Source organism: Periophthalmus magnuspinnatus, chromosome 3 (genome assembly GCF_009829125.3).
Source record: "Periophthalmus magnuspinnatus isolate fPerMag1 chromosome 3, fPerMag1.2.pri, whole genome shotgun sequence".
Taxonomy (NCBI): Eukaryota; Metazoa; Chordata; class Actinopteri; order Gobiiformes; family Gobiidae; genus Periophthalmus; species Periophthalmus magnuspinnatus.
The window spans coordinates 19,849,131-19,877,087 of NC_047128.1; the positions used below are offsets into that span (position 1 = coordinate 19,849,131).

General features: G+C 37.4%; 1 protein-coding gene across 1 annotated transcript; it reads left to right on the top strand.

Annotated features, from left to right (window-relative positions):
- Positions 1-8,299: 8,299 nt before the first annotated feature.
- hsd17b12b (hydroxysteroid (17-beta) dehydrogenase 12b) lies at positions 8,300-26,768 on the top strand. Its single transcript, XM_033991410.2, has 11 exons — positions 8,300-8,652; positions 15,638-15,684; positions 16,689-16,764; positions 18,008-18,115; positions 18,446-18,510; positions 19,570-19,614; positions 20,948-20,982; positions 21,776-21,857; positions 23,040-23,105; positions 24,148-24,297; positions 25,862-26,768. Exons 1-11 carry the CDS (start codon positions 8,478-8,480, stop codon positions 25,964-25,966), a joined length of 954 nt encoding a protein of 317 aa, XP_033847301.1. The 5' UTR covers positions 8,300-8,477; the 3' UTR covers positions 25,967-26,768.
- The last annotated feature ends 1,189 nt before the right edge of the window (positions 26,769-27,957 follow it).

Genomic DNA, 27,957 nt, shown 5'->3' on the forward strand with positions numbered 1-27,957 from the left:
TACTAGATCTCCTCCTTGTAATTTATAGTCTTTGTATGTATGGGGAGAACAGAGATAGAACAGGAGCCGGGGACAGTCTGCGGCAACTCCCTCCTCGGTTATGGTGGTATGAGGTTGGATTGTTTGCACTGTTAGAATGGTGCACCTAAATGTTGACAAAGGCCGTGTGCGTGTACATTAGTATATTTGGCAGTTAGATCCGAGCAGCCGTGCGTGTGAGCAGCGCTGCGGCTCGGAACAGCGCGTGCAGGCCGCGCGGAGGTGTTTGTTATGGAGGCAGAATAGTGAATGAGGGGGCGACACGCGGCTAAAAATAACCCGCCCGTTCAGTTCGTGTCAGTGCTCCGAGGAGAGGAACGCATACACACATAAAGCATCATTGTGAGGAGATGCTCTGTGCTGCCGGGAGCGCGCACTGGGATAAAAGAGGAAAAAGACAAAGCGCGCTCCCGTGGAACGCTGCTGCTGCGCGCTCGAAATTCCTCCAAGGAACCTCTCTGCGAGCTCGGCTTTTTTCATCACGCGCGGAGCTAAAAATAGCAACGGGGTTGGATCGTGATCCAGAAATAGATAGGGGGCATCACTCCTATAAAAGGCCCACCATTCAAGTGTACAGTGTGTGCACGGCGTGGAGAGGAGCGAGGCACCGCTGCGCTCCGGACCAGAGCAACCACATTAGATCACTTTATTCAAACATGTTTTTGTGATTGTGAGACGCCTCTCCTGCGCAGCTGCTGCTCTGGTGAGTGGATCCTCTGTTCTTCTCAGACTTCCCCGTGTTTTTCTGCGCTGTTAGTAGCACCTGCTGTCTGTACGCGCTAACGAATGCACTGTCACTCCGTACGGGCTTTCTGTTTGGGCTGAACTGAACGCGCTGTGTTTGGGAGAAGAGGGAATCCTGGTGTGTGCAGAGGGCTGTGTGCAGAGGGCTGTGTGTAGAGGGTGGCTCTGGCCCCGTACATCACACTGTGGATCACACCGTGTCCCGCTCTGGAGCCCTGCACGGCGGCGGGAGGTTGGAGGATGGACTGGAGTGGACGGAGCTGTCCGTGGTGCTGTAATGTTCCAGGCTTTGTGCTATTGTGGAAGTTTGCTGCAGTGTGGAGAGACGCACATTTATGACATTTGAAACATTCTCCTGCATTAGCTGGTTTGTTTTAAAGCCTTGTCTGTGGTCCGTGCACACCCGAGCCCCCCGCGCTCTGTTCCGCCCGTGTGCACGAGGAGAGCGGAGTCGTGACTGCTAAAAGTGAGTAAGACGCGTGCTGCGTCAGTGGCGTCTGGCTCCAGTGCGTTTGAGACAGATGGGGGGAATCGTGACCGGCTGTGGAGACCAATCAGGAGACTCGGACGGCCCCGTGGAAGCGGCGCGAGGGTGGGGCCCCCGGCTCGAACCGCTGGAGCTCCGGAGACACGTAAAGCACGGCAGCACGAAGCGAAGCGTTCGCTTAGCATTAACTCTATCCAGGGTGCTCCAAGTGTCAGGTGCTCCCGACTCCTGCCTAGGTGCTCTTTTCCCTCCGCCTCGCCATTGGCTGAAGGCGGGTGCTGTCGTCCAATCAGAGCGCATCCACCCCTCTGCTGCGCGTGAAGAACGGCGCCGAGATGCCGCCTCTTGTTCGCATCGCCACTCTTTTTAATAACAAGAGCACCGCAAAGCTCTGTGACTCCCGGAGCCTCGTGTCCTTTGTGTCCAAACGTGGCACAGCGGCGCGCGCAGCAGACGCACCGGGCCGCGAACAGGAGATGCTGTCCGTCACGAATCTTTTTGCGGTCTGGGCTTGCTGTGCGTAAGTCAAAGTGGGAAGCCCTTACCCCAAAAAGCATTCGCGGAGGACGAGAACACCGCTCGGCTTGGGTCTCCGGTGTCCAGGTGTGCGCCGCTGCTGCTCGGTGCAACGGGCTTCATGTCAGTGTGCGTTCACTCTGAGCAACAAGAGCTGCCCCCACCTGTGGTCACTGGGCAGATAGCAGCAGATCACACGAGTTTTACAGACACAAAACAGCACAGCTGCACTCAGGATTTGTCTCTCCACTTCCCCAGTTATTGATAAATGCAATGACTTTCTGAAATGCTTTTTATTTTCTGCAGACTTATTGTTTCCTTTAAATGTTTTGAAAGTTTATACAGGATTTTGACTGTCATGAGAATCAAAATATCACAAAATACTTAACATAACCACCACAGAACAATTATTTCTTCACAATTTAGCATCTGAGAAATTACTTTTGAGCACATTTTTGCAGGTATTGTCAGAAGTTTTGGATTTGAAAAACATATTTCTTTGATAGTTTTGGTCTGATCCTCTGTCACGACATCTCTTAAACTCAACCCTGATATGAGTCGTGATCCGTATCATTGTTACACACAGGATTTAGGGTGTAATTGTACCAAATATTCAATTTCACCTTTATTTTTTAACAATATTCACAACACATTTAACTGCAGAAGTCAGTTATTTGGGTTTAGTATGATTAATAGTTAGCAGTTATTTGTACAACATTCTTACAGTTATTTTCAGTATATAGCTGCTTATGCCATTCTGAGGAATACCAAAAGCAATTATTTGTATTTTTCTTTTCTTAAATCTATTGTGGTTTTACAAACAAATTAAATTTTTTGCAGATGTCTTTGGAAAGATATGACGTAATATTTACTATTTTGTCTCTGTCTGTTTATATTTGATACATTGCAATAACATCTGATGTACCAGACACAGTTTAAAGTGTTACTTCATAAACACTTTTTAAAAATGTAAAATACGTCATAGAGATACTTGTGCTTTATCAGCTGTTTAAAGATACAAAACTGAAATTTGATCCAAAAAACGTTCAGGTGTTCTATTGTCAAGACTATGGAATCTTATGAGCTCTATTCATTGTCAAAATACACTAAAGATTTACAATTATTCTACAATTATTTACAAAATATCTTAACATAGACTTTGCCAGTACCAAAGTTTAATACGTAAGTGCATCCAGCTGCAAGAGAATTCAGCTCAAGTTTGTTCACATGACTTTATTTACAAAACTGAAGTGAAAAAATATAAAAGAAAATGTCCCCAATCCCATTCAATCCTGTTCAGCACAATACACAAACATAGATAGTGTCACGTATATTTTGATTAACTTAAGAGTCACAATTTTCAAGTTATTTTCATGGAATTCCACTCAACTTTGTTCTTAAGTTGCTTACATGATTTTATTTACAAAACTGAACTGAAATCATGGAAGAAAATTGTATTAACCCCAGCCCTATTATGCACGCAAACAAATACATAAACATAGACAGCCTCATGTATATTTTGACCGTTTACATGATTTTATTTACAAAACTGAATTGAAATTGTGTAAGAAAATCAGTTTATGTAAGAAAATTGTGTTAACCTCAACATATATAGCTTTTATTCTGATTAAACTAAGAATTACTTTGGATTTCTAACACATTGTTCAAGTTATTTTTACATTCCTTTACATATAATTTTATAATTCATTGTTTCATGTTGCACTGTATTGTCAAAGCAAGTTTCTAGTTTTTGAGTTTTGATCACTGACAGTGGAAATAAAACTGATAAGACTTCATCCCAGTCTACTGTTTTCAATGTGGAGCCTGTTGTACATTATCACGTATATTTCTGTCTCTTTATCTACACTTTCATTGTCTTACTAAAGAATATCGTGGAGAAAAGTATTGATAATCAGATACTAATTGATACTAAAACTAGTATCAAAACTAGATATTCATTTCAGCAAGTATCACTACTAAAAAAAGTCACATTCACAGGACAGAAAGGAAGTGTAAGTCCACATAGACAAGTATACGCTCATGGACCACTATGGAACCTACCTGGACGACTGAGGGATTACACAGATATAAGGGCACATGAGAATATAAAAGAAAGTACTATCACATTCTATTGTCTAAACTATCATTGTGGTATCAGAATCAGTATTGAGTATGTAGTCTATTTGTTAGTATCAGCATGGAGTTTGGAACACTACTAAAGAAAAAGAAAATCTAATGAATGAGAATGCTGTACATGTATTTTGTCACATCTGTTATCTTAATATGTGACCTTTCTTGACTCTCTTATACATTATTTTAACATTTAATAAGATTTTCAGCTGTACGTGTGCATTAAGTCGAGTTGTTTTTGTGTGTTTTTTGCAACAGGTGGATCTGACCAGGATTGCATCAGACCTCAACACGCCTAACCTCTGTCATGAGTACAACTTCGCAAAAAATAATCCATATGTTTCAGAAGGAATGACGAATTAGGACTGTTGCTATAGCGATTAACCATTTTGACAAAATATTGTGTCTTTAGAATGGGAAAAGAGCCCATATGACAGTAAGTTGAATAGGTTATAGGTTTAGGTTTACGTTTTTTTTTGTGGGTAGATTGTAAAATTTAACTTAATGTAACAGCTGTCAAGAAAAAAAAAATAAATAAAATAAAATCGATCAGAAATTGGTGATGGAAAAGTTATGTAAAAAATGCATCGGTAACTTTGCTATTGGGAACAACCACTCCGGCATCTTTTAGGTCCTGACTTGCTCCAAATAACTAAAAAAAAGGAAAGCAAAGATAGTTTAACAATGCAAAAATGAAAAGAAAAATTGAAATATTATTCTGATTTGAAAATAATTACAGAAACAATTTATAAGTAAAAAACAAACATCAAACCATCACTTTTAGAAATATTAAAAATACATGTGCAATAATCCAGGTAAAATAGATAAGAACATTTAAATTTGACTGGCAAATAGAAATTCTGAATTGAACTACCCAAAGTGTATACAGTAGCTATTTGTTGAAACTGCATAATTTAACCTCAGTATTTCTGTATTTTAGTTTAAAAAATATATATATATATATATGACAAACATTTTAGATGTGAATTCTGAAGCAACAAAATTGAGCACATGCCATTATATTGTTGTTGTTTTTTGTATGTCAGTGTACGCTCATGTTCTTCTCTAAAACATGGTGCAGAGCGAGTGTGCGTTTTTACCTAAAATTGAATCGAAATTTGTGTATTTTAACCGAACCCGATAATTTACATTTGTGACAAGCCTACCATCACTTTAATTATCCAAGCAGGTTAACTACCGACACTTGACCCATGGCCTCTTCTCAGTTAAACGCTGCAATGACATAAGAGGTGATGAAGTTTGACGACACGAATTTTGAACCTACATTTTGTCAGAAAAATATAATTGTTTTTGAAATCAGGTAAATTGAATACACACGCCAACTTTTTATCATGTTATTTCATCACTTTCAAATAGCATTTTTAGCTCTTGGTAACATGTTGAATACAGTGTACTGGATTTGACGTGCTCATTTTGTGTACTTTTGAAAAACCAAGATAAGATTTGTACATATGACTTTAAAAATTGTGTTGCTATAACTTGATTTCAAAGGTTGTCTGAATTTCAGTTTTCTGCATAGCTTTGATTTAATTTTTGATTGACTTATTTAATGCCCTAACCTATTCTTCAAATTAGTTTTCAAGCCAAATTACGTACCAGTTCAGAAAGGGTAAAATACATTACACACAATTACACACAACCAGAAAAAGTTTATTTTTTTCACCAATTGGTTTTGATCAATGTCAGTGTAATATTTTTGTATTTCAGTTATACATATGGAATACCACCATTAGTGAAAAAAGATAGAGTTACATTCAAACTGTCATTTATTTCAAACATATTGGAACTTAATATTTTTAAACTATGCAACAAAACAAAAATGAGTTTTTATTGTGCTGGTCTCGTATTTTTTAATTTGATGATGTCCCTCACTCAGATGTGGAGAGCGGCGAGTATTCCTGCATCATTATGTGGAATTATTATGAGAAATATTCAAAAGTATAATACACAATTGTTGAACCTCGTCATTTATACCAGTGACTATGGGCCCCTTACTATTATATAGTATACTATACTACTTTTACTACTATACTACACTATACTACTATGCTATACTATACTATGTTATACTATTATACTATATGCTACTATACTATACTATACTATACTATACTATACTATACTATACTATACTATACTATACTATACTATACTATACTATACTATACTATACTATACTATACCATACCATTATGCTATATTAATAATATTGTGTAATGGTAAACTATATTTATACTCTAGCAATACACATTTTACTTAATCCCATTACAATGAACAGTGACATACAAAAAGATTAATAATAATAATAGTAGGTATTATTATTATTATTATTATTATTATTATTATTATTATTATTATTATTATTATTATTATTATTATTATTTAGAATGTGTGTGAAAAATAACCATTTGTACCATGTTGCTGTGAATTGCCTGAATATTACAGTAATACTCAATAAAAAATACAAAACAACTTGGGACTATCTCTGCCTTAATCTAACTGAAGATTTTGCTCTGATAAAAACAGATCAAGTGAAGAAGTTTTCCAATTACAATACACACCACAGAAAAAGGGGTGAGAATTATTCAAACGTATTATTCTATTTTAAAGCAATTTTGTCATGTTATGAGTAAACCTGAAATTTATACATGTGGAAGTTTTTTGTCAATGTTTTTATCAAATGTTGCAGAGTCATTTTGTTAATCCTGTAATTATTTATGTAATAAAAATAAATAATAACTGATTGAGAAATGATGTGTGATTGATTTCATTCTGAACAATAAATGATTTGAAGAGCCAAGTAGATGGTTTTGATGGTTGCTCTGTAAAAACACACACACACACACACTGAGAGACACATTAAGCTACTGAACTATTTCAGTGTTTAGCAAAATTCTTCTCTCAGTGTTCCCTGTGTTATTAATGGATACCTTGTGACCCCAACATTCTGCTCCTACCTGACAAGCTGCTGTTTTATTGGGCAAAAATATAATGAGTTTGTTTAATAAAGATGTTATAGAACAGTAAGCATTACACAGTGTAACAGTTTATAGTAGCAGTTAACATGACATACATACATTCATTGTAATTCAAGCAGTTTAGTTTTGGACCATCTCTTTTTAGAAACCTTTGGGGACCCCATGAGAGTCTATGGGGACCCAAACGTGGTACAGGGTACTGAGCCCCAGGTTGGGGATCACTGTCCTATTGCATTGCCATTAGGTTTGATTTTGGCTTATATATTACACATGGCTTATAAATTTAGAGCTAAAATAGATTTATTAACTTTATTTAAAGAGTTATTTACTAACAAAACGCATTCAGTATTTTATTACTGAATGTTTTCCGCTTCAACTGGCGTTCACACTGAAATGCAGTACTTTCTTCTGACACACGGGGGAGCTCTGATCATTGTCTGTGGTCACAGGACATTCAGACAGTGCTGCTCTGCTCACGTGGCCTACAGTCGAAATGATTTATTTTCAATAGTTTAGTTTATCCATTGTCGATAGTCTCATGTTACTAAACATTAGGTAGGTTATCATCATTCAACAACTTTTTGAAGGCAGAGAAATGATTGAAATTATTCATAAGCCTTTCACTTCATTCACGTTTCCTCCTTAAATAGGCCTATTTAAAAACGATTGCAAGAATATCGCTCAGAATATTTCCCCAAAAGGCTAAAATTTGAATAGTGTAAGTGTTTATTTTCATGTCATGCATGGATGTTTTTTACAGGTATATAGCTTACAGTATACAGGTATATATTTAACAGTATGCACTTTTTTTTAAAGGTGCACTATGCTCATGCACATTATAGTGTAGGTGCGCTCAAATCAATAAATATTGACTCATGCAGTGGACAGTAGTTAATAGGTCAATTTCACTGACATGTTAAAGACTAAACAAACCAGGTAAATACTTCAACGGAGGACATTTCTGTGTGTTACACACATTTCTGTGTGCTCTGAGACACAAAGTTAGGCCTTTGTGTCTCAGAGAATGCTCTGTCTTAATGCCATTATGTGGAACATTCCAGGAAAAGCTATCGCATCTCCATGAATTCGGCAGGTAGCGGCCATAAAAGTTACATAGGCCTACTCTACCTTTAATGTAGGCTAGGCCTGCATCAAGAAAGTATCCAAATATATGCCCTGAACACCTCTGGAAGCATAACATAGGGAGTATAGTTGGCTATAAGTAAGAAAAAACAAAAACAAAAACAGACAAACAAAACAGTCTAGCATACGTTTAACCTCAATATTCACATAGGTCAAAATTAGACTCGCGTTGGGAAAATATAGAATAAATAATAACGTCGGAAACTACAAATAAGAAAAGAGCCAATCAGAACGCAGGACCATCCCAACGCGGAAGAGTGAACCCGGAAGCAGGATACTTGACGCATGTAATTCCTCTCTTGCGCTCTCCTGTCTGTGTCCTGCTCCCGAGCACCTCCGCGGCGACTTCGTCCTCCTCTGTGACCTCGCAGACTGTCCCAGAGCCCGCTCACAGCCCGCACACACCCCGCACAGAGAGCATGTCCGGGGCAGAGGCCGTGCTCAAAGCCGTGGAGGCGCCGCTCTTCTGGCTGGGTGCAGCGACCGCGGCCTGGTTCTCCGTGTGCACAGTGTACCGTCTGCTCTCCGGCCTCCGAGTGTGGTTCCTGGGCAACGGGCGACTGGTCTCCCCCGCCAAACTGGGCCAGTGGGCAGGTACGAGCCGTGCACATGTCTCTGGACCCCAGGGAGCTGTAGAAAACACTCGTAAAATGTGCTTAAGTATTACATAAGAAACTTATCAAAATGGTTTTTCAAAGTAGCCATAGTTTGTAAATGATTTTGATAGTTGATATTTACGAATAGATAACTTTCAAATCAGGATTTCCGGAGTTCAGTCAACGTTTTAAACACATCGAGAAGCATAACATCCGAGAGGATATTAAAATATGAACAGCTAAACGAATATCTTCCAAGAATGCCATGCATTTCAGAACATGCTTGTAGAAACACCAGGGTTGCAAGGTTTATGGATATGTTATGACCTATGTTTACATTGGAAACAAATCCAGAGGCATTATAATTCGAAAGAAGACTGAAATATGAACTGATAAAGTTGTACAGGAATCCCATGTGCTTCAGAATATGTTTGTAGAGGTCTAAACTGTACACGGCAAGTATATATTTTTTCTATAAAAAGACCTGTCATTTTGTTCTTTGCAGATAATCTATTATCTAAATAAGTGCAAATTTAATAATTGTGCCAACTCAAATTGTGATATTGTTTTGAAACTACAGGGTTATCAGGTTTTTCTTACAAAGATATTTTGGCTATTTTGTTTGCAGATAAAAGGGCTATTACCCAAAATGCAGCCAGTCATGATTTGATAATTGCAGTTTGGCACAGTATGCAGTTTCTATTAGATTGCGATAAAGTAACTTAAGACAAAGAACAGCCATCTTAAGAACAACTTGATAAGCACATTTTGTACCATTGCTTTGTTAGCTACAGTTGAAACCAGAAGCGTACATACAGTATAAAAAAAGACATACGCTTTTTTAGACAAATTTTCATTGCTTTCTTCAAAGTCGGAAGTTTAAATACAATAAGATTACTATGCCTTTGTAACAATTTGAGAAAACCCAGATCTGATTAATTAGAGACATACCTGTAGATGTATTTAAAGGCACACCTGAAACACACTGCTTCTTTGTATAACATAATGCCAAAGTCAAAAGAAATAAACCAAGATATCAGGAAGAAAGTTGGGGACTTGCACAAGTCTGGTTCATCCTTGGGTGCAATTTCCAGATGCCTGAAGGAGCCACGTTCATCTGATCAAACAATTATATACAAGTATAAACACCATGGGAATGTCCAGCCATCATACTGCTCAGGAAGGAGATGGGTTATGTGTCCCAGAGATGAACGTGATTTGGTCCAAAATGTGCAGATCAACCCAAGAACAAAACCAAAAGACCTTGTGAAGATGCTGCTGAAGCTGATATGAGAGTGTCATTATCCACAGTGAAATGAGTACTGTACCGACATGGGTTGAAAGGCCCCTCTTCCAGGAAGCCATTACTCCAAAAGAAGCATAAAAAAGACAGATTATAGTTTGCAAATGCAGGGACAAAGAATTTTTGGAGACATGTCCTGTTGTCTGACAAAACTAAAATTGAAACACCATCCCAACTCTGAAATAGAGGTGTGGCAGCATCATCTTGTGGGGTGGTTTTGTTGAGGGACTGGTGCACTTCACAAAATATATGGTATCATGAGGAAAGAACATTATGTGGAAATACTGAATCAACATTTCAAGACATCAGTCAGGAAGTTAAAGATTGGGTGCAAATGGGTCTTCCAAATGGACAATGACCGGAAGAAGAATGACAAAATCAGTGTTTTGGAGTGGCCCTGATCTCAATCCTATTGAAAATGTATGGGCTTTATGGCTTTTTGCAAATGGAAATAATGTTGGTAATCCTAATTGACCTAAAACAGGAAAAGTTTAGTTTGATTGCATGTGAAACAGTGAGAAAAGAAGCATATGTCTTTTTATATAGTGTATGTAAACTTCTGGTTTCAAATGTATGTGTTACTAGTGTTATCAGGTTGGATGTGAGGTGTGGTAAATCTGGTGAGGAGATTAGCTGATCAGACCACTGTCCATCTGTCTGCCTCTCCACCCGCTGCAGGGGACTCTGGACTGTGGGTGAGAGGGTGGCGATGTGGAGGTATATAGTGTGCTGCGTTCAGGGACCTGGTGGTGCGTTCCAAGCTGTAGGATTGTCACTGTGGGATTATGGTTGTTAAAATATCAAATATCAGATACTAATTGACACTACAACTAGGTACTCATTTAAGCACATATCAATACTAAAGTTATATTCACAGGACGGAAATGGATCTTTGATCTTGAGCTGTATTGGAACTAGTATAAGACCACTTAGACTAGTAACAATGGGACAATGGAAATGCTACTTCTATATCCACTTTGTTTGGCTGCTCTGTGCCAGATGCACACAGCTGCAAGTCCTTGTAATTTAATAAGTGGAAGATGGATACGTGCCTTACCCATCATACTGACAAGAGGTCAGCTGTCAAAGGTCAGGTTGCTTCATTTTTTTCAGCTTGTACAAGAACATTTCACTATGTAACTTTTCTGTTGGAGTGTCTGCTTGTCACTATGAAAATGTGATGCTTTGCCTGGAGTGTTCCACAGTATGGCATTCAACATATCTATCTCCAAGGTAATGCATAGGAGCTGCCACAAGGCTAAGTCACGGGTCACATCTGGGGCGAGGCAAACATGCTCACTGTACAAATGCATGATTTTAATATGTTTGTGAGCAGTAAAACACCTGTAATTTAATGCAAGGTGGATAATACCATACTGTTGAAAGGTCCAGTGATGACATTTCTATGATGACAAGAAGGTGGCAGATACTCAAAAAATGGATTAACAATGAGACAAAAGACAACATTTATGTCCAATGTTTGTGTTAGAAAGGTCCCAGAACACAAGGGGTAACACAATAACACACATGCTGGTAGCAGCCCCTACATCATAAATGTTACACAGTGCACTTTATAATTATTCCAACCAAAATTAAACTGTAGAATGTAGCTAGTATTTGGTCAACCACTGCTTGTTGCTGTACCTAATAATAACTAAACTATGTGGCTAAGCAAGGCCAGCCCCAGTTAGTAGTTGGATGGGAGACCTGTGGGAACAACAGGCACCACAGTGGAGCAGCAGTGGCTCAGCAGTGGCTCTAGCGCAAACTACTGTTGTGTCCTTAGGCAAGACACTTCACCCACATTGTCTATGTTTTGTGCTTGAGTGTTGGATGTGGTCAGAGGAACTGATGGTGCAGATTGGCTGTCTCACTTCAGTCAGCCTGCCCTGGGACAGCTGTGGCTCCTATGCATTATTGAACATCTTGAGGTCTGGTAACCCCACTTTGTGTTCAGATTAAGCTGTCTTTGATCACACACTGTCCTATACATGTATATGTTATTTTTAGATTCCACACACACATGGTACAGAATGATGTCAGATGTGCACGAGGTCATCTCATTCACAAAGTTAGCCCAAGTAGAGCTGTAGGTCGGAGCATGTACAGGCTTATGTAACACACTGGCCATTCAGATGCACATGGCTCAGGGACACTGCTATAAGTCTGTGTGGGTGAGTGAAGAGAGGACAGCACTCAAGTTAAAGATGCATTACCAAAGTTTTATTTCTTGTAAATGGGTTAGGTTTATTTTTTTTTTCCAAAACCGTATATCGTAAAAGCACTTTGTGTCCAAATCTGAGCACTCTGTGTCGTCTGCATCTAACTGTAAATATATCAATGCAAATTTGTACGAATGAGAGGGTGAATACTAGCAGTGTGCTAATGAGTTTGTGAAAGCTAAATAGATTTAAATATTTACTTCATCCTTTCATGGTTTGAAAATAATACACCCCAGCTTTGTAGTAAGAATCATTTACAGCACCAAGAACACACATGATGCATTCTTGTGGATTTAATTTCCTTTTAAACATGATTTTGGTCACCTTGGGATAAGTATTTTACACTTTCTAACTTATAATAACATTTATTTTAAAAAATACTTTATAAACTGCACCTCAGTTCCAATGAGGTATTTAGGCCTTAGAGCTCACTCTACAGTCAGCAATGTGAATTAACCATGAGAAACTAAACAAATGAATTATTAGACAACTTGACTGCTATGCTAATAGAGAAATGTGTTCATTGTGAAAACAATTTGACCATTGAACCGGCTAGTGATGACTTATGGGCTTAAAAACTGCCTAGGAGAATTTTACCTGTGATGCAACAATCAGGGTTGCATTATTGTGCATCACAGTTTGAGTGCTCAGAGATTTTTTGGATGAATGAATGAAGCAAAATACAACTCCCATATAAGGGTAAAAATCTACTTGTAATGTTTGTCAGACAAATTGCTATTACATATTTTTTCCCAAATCATTCAGCCCTAGATGCACACTCCTTTTATCTAAATCTGCCAGTGTTAATACAGAAAACTCCAAACATCCTGTCCACAGTCAGATGGAGCTCCCAGCAACCCACATTCACCAAAAAACACCCTGCCCCAAAATCTCAGAGCAACACGACAGGCAAAACCACTCCAAAGCTTGGGCTCATTTCAAATCGTGACTGCAATGCATTTCATTCTTAAAGTCTAAAAATATCAAGACAGAACAGACTCCCCCCTCCCCTGTGTGAGCCTGCTGCTATATTTACGTGGCCCCAGGATCCCGGTCTTCTGTTGTCATTCTCTCATCAGGTTGTTCTCTCTCCTCCTCCTCTTCCTCTCCTCTCTCCTCACTTAATCTCTCTCACCTATTTTTCCCTATATTTTTGCTCTGCTGATTTCTCATTGATTGAAACTTTACCACACGGAGCCTGAAGCCTGATATTTACTTTCACTATAGCCACGATTGATGTGTGCATGTGGGCTATACACTGTTAAGACTTGAAACATTTTGTTCTGAATTCATAAATATCATTATTATATTATCTTTTTATATCAACTCAGTAGTTGATATAATATAAACTCTGTTGTGTAGAATGTAATTTACAAAGTATTTTAGCCTAAATGACATTATTTTACACAGTTTGTACCACATTGTCTTCTAGCCTACTGGTTCTGCTAATATCCAGTTTTTTTTTTATCAATACATTAATGTAGTTTCAATACTTATAAGTGCGTATTTTGGTCCAAGTGTAGCAGAACTCTCTTCTTTTGTCTGATGCTCGTACTTGTCTGTGTACGATGTTCTGTAGAAGTCAGCGAACGGAAAATGACTTCCTTTCCCCGCTCAAACATGGGACAAAGTTAAGATGAAGCCATGCACATAATGCGTGCACAAATCCCCAAAGCCGTGTGTTTTTACTCCTGTGGCTGTCATCCATTTGAGTTATATTTAGCCCACTCTGATGAAGCACTCGCTGTGAAAAATGGGGGTCTCTAAAAATAGCGTGTGGGGCGGTTGGTGCCAGGCAGTTCCAGGGCATCGCTGCACGGGCTAAGGAGTGCACTCAGTTCCTGTCTTCCTGGCCTCCTTGTTATAGGGATAGGATTCATTAATATGGAATTTGAATGGTCCCGCATTAAAATGATTGAAAGTCATTTGGTAAAATGCAGTGTAATGCGGAGAAAGATTCTTCTTTTTTTATTGACAAATGTGAAACAAAGGAGCTCATTGGTCATCCATCATTTATAAAAACAACATTACATTTCTCTCACTTCAGCGTTTAGGGCTTTACTCAGAAATCTGTGATGGTTTTTATTCACCCGTGTTTCCTTTCTTCCCCTAGTAAGTAGCCATATTTGATTTGATACAGACAGACCATTTGTCTCCCTGACTGGCTAATCCATATCTCAGTCATGTCATGTCCATCTGAACTCAGGGAGATTCACCAGTGACCAGACTCACAATGGAATTTTCATGACTGATAATTTGAAGATGTGTCATTTGATAACCAATAAAGTAAAACCAATAATACATTTTAAATTAACCTGATTTTTGTTCATATTTCAGTCTTCTCATTTTTATTCTACTACATTATCTAATAAAATCCTTTAAAAAATAAAAATAAACCTATAATAATTCTGAGCTCTTGTCCTCACAGAGCATTCAGTTTGTGACATAATTGTTGTTCTTGAAAGTTGCTCTCCAGTATTTTTAGCCTGCTTATTGTAAAGTGTACCCTGCGTCGCACTATAGCTGTAACTTCTCTGCAGAAAATAGGGCGACCAAGGTGGAAGTGTGCTTATGTGACTGATGTAGCCAGTTCATGCTGTTTTGTCCTTGGGCAAGACACTTAAACCACCATGTCTATCTGACAGAGAGGTGGGCAGTATTCTTAATCATAATTGATGTATTGATTTTGTTCACAATAACGATCATCAGAATATATATTTGGCAATTCAGATATGTGCTAAAACATATGCATCTTTTTAAATATATATTTTCTTTATATAATATAGATAATATAAAAAAAGAGTAAATTAATAGCACATTAGCTTGTTCCACTAAAAAAAAAAAAAAATACAGAAAAACTTGGAGGCCTGCTCACAGAACAGCTGCATCTCCACAAACCTTGCCTGGACGGGGGACTCTTCCTTGCTGTAATCTTCTACAGTATGGCATAAGACTTTCCATAAGACCTCTATCCATGGAAAATGTTTAGAAATATGGTTTTAACTTTCTATTTCCATAGAATTTGATGTGCCACCTCGTTAAATGCTCTACCTTTTTAACTGTATTATTATGAAGTTAAAGTATCAAACCATTATGAAAGGAATGTAACCAGGAAATCGATGGATGGTGTCTTTGACCAAACATTTTATTAGTCGACTAATTAATGATTTGTAATATTAATGATTTATATGCACAACAGCAGAAAGAAAGTGAAGAGTATGGATTGAGCTACCTGAAAATTTGGGAGTAAACCATGAGTTTATTATTTTTTTTTTTAAATACACTGATTCCCAGTAGCTTTCTGTTTTCTGTTTGCATAAACGACTACATCGACTAATCGATGGGTAGCAAACGTCTTGAGTCTACTACAGCCATAACTGAAACTCTATCAACAAAATATGAATGTTCTATTCCATTTTAATCTAATGCCCATCTCCTTGTTTGTGCTTTGTGTGCAGTGGTGACAGGAGCTACAGACGGCATTGGAAAGGCCTACGTAGAGGAGGTACAGTCTCTATTACACTACTATGCTCTGTGGAACAGGAGCATGTTCAAACTGGAAACTCCATTTAAACATACAATATATATTATGACAGAAATTATGTTTATTATATTAACAGTTTTTTTTGTTAAGTATATAACACTAACTGTGATATCAGAGTAAAAACATAAAAATTAAATAACATGGACTGTGATGCAATATAGTAAATGGGAAGCTTTTACCAAAATGTATTGTATTGGTACAGTATGCTAATAGACGAGGGCTACAATGACCATGATCCTTTTCTCCTACTTCCTGTAGCTAAAACACAGATCGTAGACCGTATGATCACACCAAAGGCTGCTGAGGTATTTTTTAGAGATTCCAATCTCATTACATCCCTACTGCCTAGTATTGGCAACACTGTTACTGAATTTTATATTGCATTTTTATGCAATACCAATCTTAGCATTAAAGTATGACTAAACACGTAAACTCCGCCCACAATCGAAAATAGAGCTACTATACTGGGAATTACCTAGAAAGCTAAAAAGAGGGGAGAGGAGGGGCAGGGTCTGGACATATGAGGGCCAATGTGATTGATCTAACAGGTATCCATATTTCAAACTGCTTGTAATTGTGCCAGGAACACCTGGCTTTAATCAGGGAATTCCTGTGTGATGTCACGTAGTATTTGAAATGTGAATGACCACTGGAGGCAGTACACACTCTTTTTTGACTGTTTTTGAACACAAAAGTACACAAACGTTTGCACTAAAATTGCCAAAAAAAAGGCCCAGGGACAGTAGATAATGTTATTAAAACACCATATGCAGTTTTGTGACAAAAATGTTGATTTATTTTACTCATGCTTTAAATTATGTGCCTGTTTTTGTTTAGAATGTATAGGCCCTATAATAACAAAAATATTATTTTATACTTTAACTGTATTAATTCTCATTTCAATGTTTAGTACTACATGTGACTGAATGGCACATGTTATAAACAGTAGATCCTCTGTATTGCAGCTGGGGCGTCGAGGCTTCTCCATTGTGCTGATCAGCCGCTCTCAAGACAAACTGGACGACGTGGCCAAGGCTGTGGGTGAGTGACCACCACACTATGAGCGTTGTTAGCATGTAGCCTAACTGCTAACATAATATCAAAGGAGGGACACAGTATCTTGTGTGTCTATCGATTCATACTTTTCATATTCTGCTACTATTCTTTACCTTTAGCTTTACCTTTTTCAAGTGGGGGGTCCGCCACCTGCTTCTCTCCATGGATATATGTTTCTTTTCCTGGAATGTTCCACTATATGGCATTAAATGTCTATTAAATATCTATCATATATTAAATTCTGAGTTTGCATTCATACCGTGAGTGTGGTCACCACCCCACAGAACTGACCCATAACTGCATGGTTGTGCTATCGGCTTGTCTCCTTGGAGACGGAGAAGTTTAATTCCATGCCGGGTGGCAGACCCCCACCAGAAAAAAATTACATAGTGTAATTTAAACCTTTAAGAACTAACTGTGTCCACTTCCATTTAATTCTGGGTAATAACTGAAAAATACCATGTTAACTCTTTAAGGTTAGGCAATATTGACAAAAATCAACATCACTTGATGAAAATAATCAAATAATATTGTTGTGACCTATCAAGAATGTGTCAAGACATTCACATTAAGTGGGACTAAAAACCTAAACTCCACCCTCAACCACATTTCTAATATAGTTGCTATGCTGGGCAGTCCCTGGAGGACAAAAGGGAGTGAGGGAGGAGGAGGGGTGAGGTCTGGACATATGAGGAACACGGTGATTGGTTTAAAAGGTATTTGCACTTCAGACTCCGCCCCTGCAGCCAGGTGTTTGTAATCACACTTGGCTGCAATCAAAGCTGTCCTGTGTGATGTCATGTAGTACTTGAAATTGCAGTGGGAAATGGAGTCGGCACACTCTTAGATTTAGATGTTTTTAACCAGAAAGCTGCCATTTATCTCTGCCAAAGTTGCCAAAAAATGACTACGAAGAGTTGACAGTGCTATTAAAACACATTTAATGGTTAATTCCACCCAAGCTTCAAGTAACGCACAAAAGTAAACAAGGGATCAAAGAGTACACTCTTAAGTTACTGTATTTTTATTTTTTTTAAATCAACTCTTAAGCAGCTTTTTTGTGAGATTTATTATAGGCAATATAGATATTCTTATTTTGTATGTCTTCAAAACAACAATTTCAATATAATCTTAACTAAATATATTTTCTCTATATTTGTGTTAATATTTTGCTTCCATTGGCTATAACATCTTGAGCTAAGACTTGTGTGTGTGTGTTTACTTTCAGAAAGCAAATATGGCGTCCAAACCAAAACCATCGCAGCAGACTTCAGCTCTGTAGACATCTACTCCAACATTGAGGAGGGACTCCGGGGCCTGGAGATCGGGGTCCTGGGTAAGACCTGAGGACTATTAGTGGCTTTCAGATTCTACAGTGAGATGATGTCATACATGGGAGCAAGAGCTAATTTTAACATGATCACTTTTGTCAGTTACTAGACCCAAGACCTTGCTATGTGATATACGCTCCATTTGTATTAAATAATCTTGGCCTATAGGATGTTGTGACGTCATCTCAAAACCAGCAATTATCTGTTTGTAGTGTTTTTGATTGGAACTGTGCTGCTCCCTGGAGGTCACACACAGGAATTGCACCTCCTCACAATGATGGTTCATTGTAAGATTAATGTTTTTTTTTTTTTTTCTTCTTCTTCTCTCTCTACAGTGAATAATGTTGGGATTTCCTACTCCTATCCAGAATTCTTCCTCAGCATTCCCAATCTGAACAGTGTAAGTTGGACAGTTTCTAATTTATGACTACTGATGTAATAACATTATATTGCACTGCATGATAACATCTTGCCTTGCTGAATATAAACTAGGGTTGCAAGAATAAATGCAATCGAATCACAGTTTGAATGGACACAATCAGCAAATCACAAGTTTTGAAGTACAATCATCTTCCACAAACAACCAAATCTTAGAATTCTGAACTAATACAAGAATAACATTTCAGAACATATTATTAAAACATAATTTAATCACAATTAGCTTTTTTCCCCCAAATCGTTTAGCCCTTATATAAGCAAATACATGTTTTTTTTTTGTTTTGTTTGTTTTATGAGCTGAAAAGAGGATAAATAATAAATGTATATGGTGGTGACTATGAATTTTAGTATGACTTTAATATTGTCAAGTCTATATTTGTTAGGGCTTATATATTTTCTGGGAGATCTCATATTTTTTGTACTCTTTTGTACATCAAGTCATAATATGCAAAATTGACTTTTCAGAGCTTTTAAACATGTTATTGTTGCTTCGCCTCATCATTTACTCCCTTAAAGTTGTATTCGTGCTTGAGGAATTGTTAATTGCTTATTTTCAAGATGTCATTTTGCCAATCAATGCCCATTTTCACTGCCACCATTATACGAGTACTGCTCTGTGCTTCTATGAATGATTAAGGAAATAAAATAATGCATGTATGATTCGGCATAGTCATCTTGGTAGCTTGATGCTCAGTTATCCCTAGGAGGTGTCGATAACTCTTTTGTGATGGGGTTTACAGCAACGTCAGCTCCCATTAGGCACCGCAGTTTTCTAACGTGGAAGTCAGTGAACTCGTTTCTTTTATTAAGTCTTTTTAGATTAATATTGCTCTTAAAATATCCAAATTATAACATACTGATTCACAAGTGTCATAGATTATAATACTATATACTATACTATACTATATAGCAGACTCGAGCACAGTACATCTTCTTTAAACAGTCTGAATTTCTAAGTGCACATTTTGAAGACGAAAAGAGAATAACATGTTTTACTCACATCTTATTCTTGTCGTTTCAGTTTATTGACACCATGGTCAACATCAACATCACTTCTGTTTGCCAAGTAAGTCTAAAAGGTCATTTCTCAGGGTACATGTATATCACAATTACACACTGGTTTAGGTTTACCCCGTGTATTACCAAAATCAAAATGTCTTTCTTATTGTTGTTTAAAAATTTGTGCTAAATGATATTCACTACACTGTACACCACTTGCTCGTCGCAGTAAAGATCTTATTGCTTTACCCTGATTTTTTCATATTATAGAATTAAATGTATCTATTTTGCATCGACTCTACAGGTTATTTATTTTCGCTGTAAGCGGGTCCACCTCTCCACAAATCTGACCCATAGACTGTAAATATAGATGTTCAGAGCTAGCTGCTAGCTGGTGCGTTCCAAATAAGAAGTGAGCATGGGCGCACTTGATGCTCCATTGACTCTGGCTCCAATTCATTTCCTATTTTAAAAAAAACAAACGTCACCTCTCTCTGCTTAATTGTTGTTGTCAGGCTAGACATTTTGGTAATTTGGTATTTTTGTCCATAAATCGAGATATGAACATTAATGAGCTGCCCTCCCATGCTGAGGTTGCTCCCAGTAGAGTTGGCAACAGGTTAGACTGACACATTCCTAAGCAAGAGAAGGTGCATTACCTTCAATAGCCTCTCTACAGATTGGCTCTTTGGCTGATATAATGCTTGCGGTCGGAATTCCAAATATGGACTTCAGCTCCATATTAGCAGCTATAACTGCTAGCCTCAATTAGCTTAATTTGGCTGGAAATGAACGCTGTGGGTGGCGTCTCACTCTTAGTTCACTTCTTTATACAGTCTATGATCTTATCTATATCTTGGCCTGGTGGCGTCACTGGCTTGTCGCTATGGATATGGATACATTTTTAATACTACACTGTGAAACTTTCCAGGCAAAGCAGTAACATCTCCATGGAAACAAGCAAAAAAAATTTAATAAGATTCAAGAAATTAATGCTATTGTCACAACTCACATTAACAATAAAATTAGAGCTACAGTTGATCAGCCTAACTATGATGCAGGTGCATTGTAAATATATAAAATGTACATTTAAAGTATTCTTTGTCTAGCTTCTCTTTTAGTCTGATTCGTAAAATTCAGTTATGACATAATGATCCCCATATGGTCAGTAAAAGTATACGCTGACGTGGTTTGGTGGAAATCCGTTGTTGGCCGTTTTGAGTGGGCACTGCTCATACTCTTCTCACACCTCCTCCTTTCCTCTCCCTCCTCTCCCTTCTCTCCCTCCTCTCATCTTCTCATTGTCTTAGTTTCCCTCCTCTGCAGCTTTAGCCCACACACATATATCGCCTTCATCCATTTATTCTACAATCCATCTCATGTCTTTTTATTCTTTGTAGATGACTCGCATTGTGCTGCCTCAAATGGTGGATAGGTGAGTTTGTACACACATTTGTAACTTTTTAACCCGCTTTGAATAAACCAGGTCTAAGCTTGAGCTAAATCATGATAGCAAAAAACTCAAAGTATTACAGTTTTACACTGTGGGGCTGTATCTGATTTTAGATATGAGGTTGGTAGACATTACTTCAAAATAACTCAGGAGTAAAAAAGTATTTGGGGAAAGTAAGAGTAACGTAAAAAGTAATTGTCAGGACGTGACATCTGATTTATAATTTGAAGTTAATGTCATAAATACTAAATAATGCACATCTGGTGTTTTCAAAGGATAGGCACAAAAATGACAAATCATATCTGTGCAAGAAACACAGATGTTCAAATAATTTCATATTGTCAACATAAAGTTTTTCTCACTTGTAGACTTACTCACTGTGGCTGCAGATACATGCATACTCAAAATCTGATTATTATCAGATTTTTGGAGCTAAAAGATTATTAAAATGACTTGTAAACTACAAAATCATGTGATTTCTTTCTGAACATGGTCCTTCTGATGACTCACATGAAATTTTGCAGTTTGCATATTCTGTAATATCTTTTTAGACCTTTAAAATGACTTAATCAGATTTTGTTGAGCTTGTAACTGCAGCCAGTGGAAAGAGTAACCAAAACATTTACTCAAGTAAGAGTACTGTTACTTCAGTAAAAATATTAAGTAGGAGTAAAAATATGCTGCTAGAAAAGTACTCTGAAAATTACAAGTAAATGTAACTGAGTTCTACACACCTCTGGATAAAGATGACTGACTTGACACGATGTAATTCCAGGAAGAAGGGAGCCATCTTGAACCTGTCATCAGCTAGTGGCATGAACCCTCTTCCTCTGCTCACCATCTACTCCGCCTCCAAGGTAAATACAGGGAAATGTTTGAGTAAATATATATTAACTCAACATATTATATATTAACTCATATAAGCTATTTGATGAAAAAAATCAGTTCTGTCATACAAAGTTATTAAAACATTATTTAAATGCAATACACTTATTTCACTCATTTTAATTAAATCAATTTGTGAGGTGAAAAGGCTACAATATGTTTTGCCCAGGGACGGCCATGAGTTCAAAGGGCTGCAAGATTAATCTCAATTGAATTAAATTTAAAATTTGAAAGGACACAATTGAAAAATCACAAAATTGCAATTATTGAAGTACCATCTCCTGTTATTTTGGATAAAAAAAAGCAAATTCTGTACTTAAGAACTGTACAAACATGTTCTGAAATGTGATTCATGTATTAAGGCCAAAGCAGCTCTTTGATGTGCAGCAAATGAGCCACCTCCATTATTTTGTGCGCACACACCGTCTCTGCTCTGTAACCGGCAGAAACGCTACTGTAAACTTTGAGTAGAGGCACGAGAGCTGCAGCAGAGGCAGGGGAAGCACTGATGTTAAACTCAGCAGAACAACGCCTCCTCTCTGCTTCTCTCTTTGTGCGAGGAAACTCTCGTCTCTTGCTACACTCACTATAACCTGCTCCAACCAGCGCCTCTTCTCTCACAACCTCACGCTGTGTCTGATTTTATAAGTAATTTGCAGATAAACCTCCTATTTAAAACACAAGAGTTAAACCCTTTTTAAGAGCCGTGACTTGTGGCATTCCATGTGCATTGACACGTGTGTTTGACATGCACCAAACGGCACTCTGTAGTATGAACTGACAGACTAAAGGCCAATGCACACCAGTGTTCTTTCAATTCTCCTGGACGCTTTTAAATTGTGAACAGGACAGTCCCCTATTATTAAAAGAAACCGCAAATCTAATTGTGATTTTTTTGACAAGCAAATGCAATTTTACCCAAATGTTCAGCCCTAGTTCAAATTCATATTATTTGTGTAAATGGTTGCAGTTGATTAATACTTTGTCTAAAAAAGAACTTTATCAAAATGTGTAACTATTACTGCATGCGTAACATATCCAGAGGCAAAATCAAATGTTTATTTCTCAGTTTACCATCACTTCTCCTTTGTCAAAAATGGTTTAGGGTTTTATGTAAAGTTTATGTAGTCTTCATTTCTGTTATAATTTTCCAGGCATTTGTGGACTTTTTCTCACAAGCACTACAGACAGAATACAAGAGCAAAGGAGTCATCATTCAGGTAACTACTGCTGACTTTATTTATTTATGCATTTTTAATATAACAGGACGATTTCAGGTGGGCAAAAGATGAGTAAAAATGAGTAACTAAAGCTTTTCTGGGGGTGCACCCTTTACTGTACTAGGTATATTACTGTATATGGTCAAAGTTAGAGTTGTTGATACTAAAACTAGTGTCAAAACTATATTCTCATATGATTAAATTTCAATTAAAACAAAACAAGCAAGACAAAATTGGACCTTTCCTGAACAGTTGGGAAGTGATTTTGAGCTTTATCAAAACTAGCACGGCCACATTGTATATTAAAATATATTTTAAAGTTATATTAAAAGCTCTGGATTTGCCAATCTCTGCTGAACTAAAGGTAACTTGAAAGCTACCACTTCATGACATCAAGGTGGAACAGAACATTTTGAGCTTTGGAGATGTAGATAAACTAATAAGAGATTATTCAAATGTGTGTGAAACAAAACACAACTCTGATTATGCTTTTCATGAGGTAACAACATTTTAACATGTCTTAAAGCTCATTTTCTGTAATATAGGACCTTCTAAAGAAAGAATTATTAGGTTATGTTAAAAATGTCAGTCAATTGTCTAAAAAAAAACCCAAAACATATTTTAAATAATTGTTGTTGTATTGAAATCTTAAAGTGGAACTAAACACATTTTTTGCTATTGAACTGTTCATGGTGTTTAATAGCATTATCTACTATACCAGGTAACTAGGTAAATTTGTGTGTGCTGCCTTTAGTGGCCATCGCAATTTAATGTACTATGTGACATCATGCAGGGCTGCCCTCATTAGAGCTAGTTGTTTCTGATTACAAAGACAAGGAGTGCAGGGGCGGGGTTTGAAGTGAGGATACCTGTTAGACCAATCACACTGTTCCTTGTATGTACAGACTGCACTCCTCCTCCCCCTTCAGTCCTTCTTTAATTTTTATTTTTTATTTTAGCATCCAGACAGTCATCACAATTCAATTCAATTTTGTAATTTTCCCCACCTGTACTCAACTCCTCTGTCGTGTTTTTGTTTCAGAGCATCTTGCCGTTCTATGTGGCCACTAAGATGAGTAAGATCCGACGGCCAACCCTGGACAAGCCCACCCCCGAGCGCTATGTGAGGGCTGCAATCAACACGGTGGGACTGCAGGAGCGCACCAACGGATACCTGCCCCACGCCATCATGGTAACGCTAGGCACACGCAGGCTACCTCCACACCGCCACGGTTTGTTACAGTGTCACTGGGTTAAAAATGGTTCATCTTACAACGGGAGCTAACGTGGTGGTAACATGGTGGCTGGTGATGCTCGGTGTAAATCTAGTTTGACAAGAAATTCACTATTCCTCAAACTGCCACTAACACTTGGTTTTGACTATGGCTGCGTCGATGAAAATACAAACTGCACTATTGCCCAAATAATGACGTTGTAGCTAACAGTTTTTTTGCCAATAATTTTGTCTGTTAATTTTTTTTTCTGTTAAAGGTGCTGTTCCTGGTCTCAAAAAATGTGAAAAGCAAAACTAGTTTATTTGAAATTATTTGCAGCAACCCAAAGTTATTTCACACTTTCCTAACACATTCATGAGTTTATGAGAGGTTTTCACAACTTTCAAAGGCCAGAGCAGTAATGCTAGCAACAACTAGCATGCTACCAGTGCACCAGCCTTACTTTCCAGTTTGTAGACAATTAAAAATGCTTTGTAATTAGATGCACACAGCACACGGCAGTCTCATTTTGACCCTAAGAGCTGCTTTTACAATATATCTGTACTGGGACAGGACAAGTTTTACTTAAGTACAGACTTACTCTTTTAACAACAGCTTAACTTTGACTAATGATTTTTCCCCCTTAATTAAAAACAAACAAACATTAAACTAACTCACATGTCTTACTTAACATTAGGCCAAGTTGAAAATACCAAATTACCATGATACCAAAGTAATCATGTGAGACCACTTAAAGGTCCTATATTATACAAAATTTACTCTTGTGATCTTTAAGGCACGTTATACTGTTACAACCTCATCAAAAACATACCTGGAGTTATGTTTTTCATTCACACATGTTTAAATAACCCTACATTATTAGTCTGTCTACATCTCCAAAATGCTCTGCTCCATCTTGTGATGTCATGTATTGGTAGTTTTCAAGTTAACAGCTCCTTTTTTACCTTTTGTTCAGTAGAGATTGGCAATCCCAAATCTTAAATAATCAAAATGATTATAGTGAAGGTGTATGAAGTTTAAAAACACTGTGGAGCACTTAATGTATTACCACATGACATAACAAGGTGCAACAATGTTTTCAGTTTGAGAAAAGACCACAGCTCGAATATGTATGATTTGTGTGTTAAGCTTGTCTGAATGAAACCTAACAAGACACCAGGTATGTTTTTGATGAGGAAATAATATTACAGCATAAATCAGAAACTGACCTAATATAGGACCTTAAAGCTGTCCCAGCGGACCTTTGTTTTTATTATTATTATTATTATTGTTATTATTATTTAGACAAATGTGGTAAAGCCAGCAGTCTGAACTGAAAAAAATCCTCTAAATTATCATTAAGGTGGAAATGTAAGTGCATTTTCAAACTAGATGTATATTATTTTTTCCTTTTCATCATGGGTGGGAATACTGGCGAGATCACTGTATTGTTGATTACAAAATAAGCTTTGTGTTTGTATGAAAACTAAAGATCATATATCCTCCTATGTCTTACTGTGTCATCCCTCTTGTCTGATCCAGGCCTGGGTGACCGACTTGCTCCCCTCCAGCCTTTTTCGCAGTTATGTCATGGGGATGGGCCTGTCCCAAAGGGCTCGCTACCTCAGCAAGCAGAAGACAGGCTAGACCATGGACCAGACCATGGACCAGACCATGGACCAGACCACAGGATAGACTTGAGCTGGATCACTGTGCCAGGGGGAGACAAACCAACAACCAAACAACTGTATTATCTGAAGCATTAGTTCACACAAGCTACATTTAACACCATGCAAAAAATGAACTTTGAGTAAAACGGCTTAACTGCTTTCAGTGAGTAAAGCTGGTAGGAGTATTTCAATGTAAGATCCAGTTTTTTACTTAATGTTAATATTGGAGAGATGTTAAACACTGATGATGAAGATAAACTACAAAAAGATGATCTGCAGTGGTTAAAATGTCTTGGATTTCAATTTCGCATATTTTTTCCGTTTTGTTTTCAACATTTTTTTGAAATGCTCTCATTCTTCTGCAGTATTTTTGGTTTGTTTCAACCTAAATCATATCTCAATGGATGAGGGGAAACAAGGAAACCAGTCAGAAATACATTGAAACTGTGAAAAAACTGTAGGCACATCAAATCAAATGTAATCAAACATTATCAGGTGTAAACCTGACCAAAAGGGAGTGTCATTTTGTTATCACCTGTTTAACCAAAGTTTGACCAAAACACTAATATTGTCAGATTTACAATAACACAGATTCTCATGTTAACTCACATGTGGACGCTTCATAATCAAACTACCAAACCATATTTTCATATTTTTTACAATGAATGCTTGGCTTTGTTTTTGACATTCCATAAACTTGGACAGTTCACAGACGCCATGTTAGAGGCAGTTTGTCTAGAATGAATCTCTTTTGCAATAAAAATGTCTTCAAAAATGTCACTTTGAAAGAATCTTTTTTACATAATGAAGAAATTGTGCGGGGAGGTGTGAGAACAATGAGTCAGTGCGCTGATAATGCTGATCAAGGCCTGTCACAATATCCAAAGTCACGCTACAATAGTATTCATCTCTGGGTAGGTGACAGTTGCTGTGTATTGTGGGGAGGATACACTTTAATACTTAAATCCTAATGCTTTGATTTTAAAGGTTTATTGTGTAACTTGGGTGGTAGTGGGGACCTTGTAACCTGCTTGTCTCCTTGGAAATTTTATGACTTGGGATATTGTGCAATGTTTAACAGCGTGTGTGTTGCTCAAGAATGCCTTCAAAATGGACGTATTCTCACTGTGAGCCTGGTGGTAGCATCACCTGCTTGTCTCCATGGAGATGAGTATGTTTAATACCATGACAGCTTTGTGGTCGACCTCAGACCCAAAAAGTTGCATAGTGCACCTTTAAAAATATATGTATATATCTATTAAATACATTATAGTTATTTTTTTTAATTAATACAATAAGATAACTATAATACATTTTGTATTCTCAATTAAGCCCTACATTTTGTTAATATGATTTTTGTTGCAGTGTGGGAAGTTTAAAGGTTTCTAGAAATGATCAGTTTCAACATTTGTGGATTTCCCATTTAGATATATTTTAATGAAAATAACTTGGGAAAATAATAATTCTTATTGCCCATTACATGACATGTATTTTACTATAATAACTCTTAACCCCCACCCAGAATGTGACATCAGTTTACCCATTGCACAATTGTGAATGATACAAACCTTCATCCAGTTCAGTACATGATAACTGCAGGCTGTGACAATGACTCGGCTGCATGGTAAATTAAAATCAGATTACTAGAATAAAATCTGATAACCCATAACCAGATCTGATATTTGAAAGAAATCTGACAATGTGGCAGTTTATCTATGGATTTTTCGAGTAACTGCTGTATTTGAAAGGCAAAGTTCATGAATTAATTTTAAAATAAGTCTTTCAATCTTTAAAATCTTTCTTCTTTCTTTCATTTTTATCTTTGCCTTATTATTTTGTTCCTTTTTTCATAATTATCCTTGTCAAAACCTGCAGGGGTGTAAACAATCAAAAATAAATCAAACTCACATCAGATATAAGTGTTCACATGACATTTCTATAATCTGAAATCAGAAACCAGACAATGAT